This window comes from Rhododendron vialii, chromosome 8a, assembly GCF_030253575.1.
Source record: "Rhododendron vialii isolate Sample 1 chromosome 8a, ASM3025357v1".
In the NCBI taxonomy this organism is placed as follows: domain Eukaryota; kingdom Viridiplantae; phylum Streptophyta; class Magnoliopsida; order Ericales; family Ericaceae; genus Rhododendron; species Rhododendron vialii.
In genome coordinates, this window is record NC_080564.1 from 34,621,080 (window position 1) to 34,625,814 (window position 4,735).

Below are 4,735 nucleotides of genomic sequence, written 5' to 3' on the forward strand. Positions count from 1 at the left end.
ATTTATGCCAATTTGGGCCCTTTCTTGTAAGGCGGTTCAAGCTAGCTATACAAATTTTGTTTCCTTGCTTTCTCCCCCCCCCCCCCCCCTCCCCCCCTTTCCTCTCTTATGCGAAATGGGATTCTTATTATCAATGGAATGAATATATCTATTTAAGATTTCATTTTCCAAATGGCTAAAATTTGACTATGTTTAACTCTCCTTGTTGAGTTCATAGGATTCTCCCAAGCAAGTTGTGCTCAATGGCTAAAATAATTTTTTTGCTGTTGATGAAGAAATGATCAATAAGTTCACGTGGATCTTGAAATAAGTGCTATCTTTCCTGAATATAGTTAATACTCTTGAATGGAGACTGAATATTTGGGTTTTTTTATCCGAAGTGCTGCTGAAGAAGGAAGAAGAAAAATAAGAGAGATGAACGAATTATAGTGGGAAAAATTCCATAGCCACGCTGATCAAAAAAATTCCATAGCCACGGGTCCTTTAATTTGGCTGACCAACAAAAAAAGTATCATGGGGAACGACTTACAACAGAAGTCTAAAATTATACAAGAAGAATGACTCCACAAAGCACTTCATACACCACCGGCAAATTAATCCAACACTTGAAAAGTCTCAATTTGGAACTAATCACTACTATCAACCAGATACCGGTACAAAAACAGAAAAATGAGAATAATGTTACCTATGGCCAAAAAATTGCATGTAAGCATAATCGTATAATAGCCCCTTTCAGGCAAAAAGGAAAGAAGTATGTGTTCCCTTAGAAACCTTACAAGAGACAATGACAACACAAGATCAGAAAAACTTCTACACTTTACGGGCTAGGGTCCACAAAAACAGAAAAATGAGAATAATGTTACCTATGGCCAAAAAATTGCGTGTGAGCATAATCGTATAATAGCCCCTTTCAGGCAAAAAGGAAAGAAGTATGTGTTCCCTTAGAAACCTTATAAGAGACAACGACAACACAAGATCAGAAAAACTTCTACACTTTACGGGCTAGGGTCCTCTGCTTTGTAGCATGTTGGACTACCTTTTCCTCCACCGGAAGACCCTTCCGCCGCCTCACAGCATCGATGAGTTTCCTCGCTGTATTAGGTGGAACATTAGAACCGTCTCCGAACTCTTCAAGCTCTTCTTCTGTCTTGGGCACAAAGAAAGGATCCTCATACAGTGCTTCCCAATGACTAAAAACAAGCAGAGCACTCGAAGCCCCAGAAGTCCATCTCCTCAACTCATCCGCAAAGCCAAAGCTCTCAGCAACTGGCACATAAGCGTGCACAGTGAACAACGGAGAACCTTCCTGCATTTCCTCCTTCAAAACTCGGGCCCGCCTCCTAGCAAGCACTGCATACATGGGGCCCAAGTACTCAGTTGGAGTGTTCAGTTCACAGAAATACAAGGCCTCGACGAGCCGGGGTTTCTTCTGAAGTACGGCTGTCCTACAAGCATCCTTGACAGTTGTCATAACCTGCCCAGTCAAGATCCCATATTGTTCCGGTTGTTGATGAGGAGTTTCAGATTCATTTAATTGCCCAATCAATGGAGAAATACAAGCCTCGACAATGAATGCCAAACCCCACATAGGTTCTTCGCACAAAGGGCCAGCTGCTGTAGCTAGTTGAAATCCAGAGATAACACTGTTCTCAAGAGTCTCCGCTTCTTGGTACAGTGCATGAGTTGCCACAGATGATGCCTCCAGCGCTTCATCACCATTGCTACATACACCCACAAAACCTAATCTTTCAGACACAAGAGGTGAACCCCGGACAAGAACAGATTCCGTTGTCTTTCCTTTGTAGTCGTCGGGTGTGAGGAGCATGTTAGGACCAACCTGTCGAGGACCTAGCGCCCAGATTCTCTTAAGCAACCTTTCCCACACTATATTCCACTTCTCCTTGTCGATATCTGCAATTCCAGATGGCATATCACTCTCTATAGCATCACTTATCCGTTTCTTAAGCACTTCATTTGGGTTGTCGTCTTCCACGATGCTTGTTCTCTGAGTTTCCAAGCTTTTGTCACTAGTATGACCCGATTTACCTCCAATAATGCCTCCTAGCACATTGGAACTATCATCAAGCACCTTAGTTAGAGCAGGTGGAAGCTTCACGACCTGCACTCGAACAACACATCTACCATTTGGTGTTGTCCTCTCAATGTAATCAGAGCTGCAACTTAAAAACTTCAAATAATCTAATGGATGGAACGCCTCAACTTCAATGGTCTCTTTATAGGAGACTAGTGGGGGAGAAACTTCCAAGCTTACTTTTGCAAATCTCTCCTTCAAATCTTTTATGCATCTCTCAAGGTGAACCTCTCCTGCCGCAGCAAGCACGTGCTCTCCTCTAGAAGAAACAGTGACCTCTACAAATGGGTCCGCATGGTTCAATAGCCTTAAACCTTTCATGAGTGCCACCATATCAGCAGGATCGGTGGGCTCAATCGCAACTTTAAGAGTGGGAGAAACCTGAAACACCATACTGGAGAAAGGCCAACAGTTCTTAGTAGATGAAAGAGTCGCACTTTTCAATATATGCTGGCCAAGCCCTCTAATAGCCACCACGTTCCCAGCCTTTGCAGACGCCACTGGTTTCAAGCCTTGACCCATCATCAGATACAACGAATGCAACTCAGCTTCTTGGACATGCTTTTGCATCGATTCCCCTTTTAATGGGTCATACAAAGCTGAAAGTACAAAAACCCGTTGTCCTGAACAAAGAACACCGCTAAAAATTCGTGCAAATGCAAGGAAGCACTCATCTGACTCACCGTCATCAGCAGAATTATTCACAAACTCACCATTTACGCCCCTTTGAGGTAGCATTTTCGAAGGAACAGCAAACATCTTAGATACAAAAGCAACACACGGGGCTTCAGGACTTGAATCACAAAGCTCAACAGATTTTCTTACAAGCTCTGCTTCAGCAAGCACTTCAGAGACAATCCCGTCACTTAAAACTTCTCTCTTTGGAATCAACCGTGCTATCCTTAAAGATTGGGCGGCAATTGGGTCTGGCATACACTTCACAACCATAGACAAGATAGTATCTGACAAAGGAAGCCAGCGACTCATGACAGATTGAAGCACCGCTTTTGGATCCTTGTTCTGAAGTTCCCTAGGAGGTATAGACAAGTTGAACGATTTAATGACTTTCTCAAGTACCCCTTTGCCTCCATCAGCTTCTAAAACCGCCTGGTAAACCTGCCAAAGGGGCTCAAGCACAAACTGCACAAACATAGGGCGAGCTTTACTTCCTCCACCCATTGCCTTCTTACCCACAATCATCTTCATCTTGGGATTGAAATACCGAGGGCCCCATAGGGCTTTAAGTAACGCAGCTGAGCTAGCCCCAAGCTTTGAAGCATAGAACCCTGCAAACTCACTAATACTGAAACCCCAGCCATCCAGTGCACACACAAAAGCAACATTCCCCTTGTGGGGTTGAAATGTATCTTCCTCGTCATCCTCTATAAACTCAAGATTCTCATTGCCAACCTCACCAGAGGGCCCCGCCAGAATGGAATCTACATCTGAAAGATACTTCTCCGACTTGTAAGCACTCATAATAGAATTGACCTCGTGAACAATCCTTTGCAAACGATTATAAGCCTCCATTGGACTCAACTTTAGTTCAGAAATCAACCTATCCATCTTATTTAGCACCAAACAAGGATTAAGCTTTTCAATCCAAGCTTGGCGCAAGACCGCATGTGTCTGAATGTGGACACCCTCAACGGCATCCACCAAGACTAAAGCCCCGTCACTCAACCGGGCAGCAGTGGAAACCTCACTACAAAAGTCCATGTGACCGGGGGAGTCTATAAGGTTTATTGAATGGTCTTTGTATTGAAGAGATATCGAAGAACTCTTCATCGTTATTGCACGCCTCTGTTCTTCATCGAGGTAATCCATAAACCTAAGCCTACCCGCTTGCTTCGGGTGGAGTACGCCGCCCCCGTACGAGGCAATCAAATGGTCAGCAAGCGTGGTCTTGCCGTGATCAACATGGGCCAGAATACATATGTTTCTTATTTTTTGGCAATCAAAGTCACCCATTGTTTTTTATTATGTAACCAAAACCCAACACAAATTGCACCAATAATCACAGAGGATAATGAGCAAATTTCAAAAGCAAAGAAAAACAGAACCCTATATAGATAAGGGTATGAGGAGAAAAGGGTGGTTTTTGGTTTTAGGGTTTTGAGGTGTGAATCTGTTGGGTTCTTTCCTGTGAAGAATTGGAGAAACGTTGGATATGATATTGCTACAAATACTGTTCTTTTCTACAACCCTAGAAAACATGTCTAAGGAGAGAGAGAGAGAGAGAGAGAGAGAGAGAGAGAGTACCCTTGCGCTTCAACAGACTTGACTATTGTCAAGAGGGGTGGTGACCGGTGAGAGAGACGAGAGAGAGGGGAAGCAAAATTACAGAATCTGATATTGAGGAAGCGAAACTAGGGCTGCCTGGGTTTTGTATGAGTGGGCTGGGCTTGATCGGGGGGACTTTGGGCGGTTCCAATTCCTTCCGGCCTGTCCGAAACAAATTGAACCCTACATTTTGGGCTGGTCTATGGATTGAAGGTTTGGGCCGGTTTAAAATTTCTGGGTATGAACCTAGAGTGAGGCTAAGTTTTCCTATTGTTTAAACAGACTAAACGAGCTAAAACCCACAAAGACAAGAATTTTGAGACAAATTATTCTTCTCATATATTTTAACTAATTAAAGTC

At 43.5% G+C, this 4,735-nt stretch overlaps 1 protein-coding gene across 1 annotated transcript; it reads right to left on the reverse strand.

The window, feature by feature from the left end:
- Positions 1-593: 593 nt before the first annotated feature.
- Positions 594-4,461, reverse strand: LOC131335787 (uncharacterized). Its single transcript, XM_058371291.1, has one exon. The coding sequence runs from the start codon at positions 4,061-4,063 to the stop codon at positions 989-991; it is 3,075 nt and encodes a 1,024-aa protein (XP_058227274.1). The 5' UTR covers positions 4,064-4,461; the 3' UTR covers positions 594-988.
- Between the last annotated feature and the right edge of the window lie 274 nt (positions 4,462-4,735).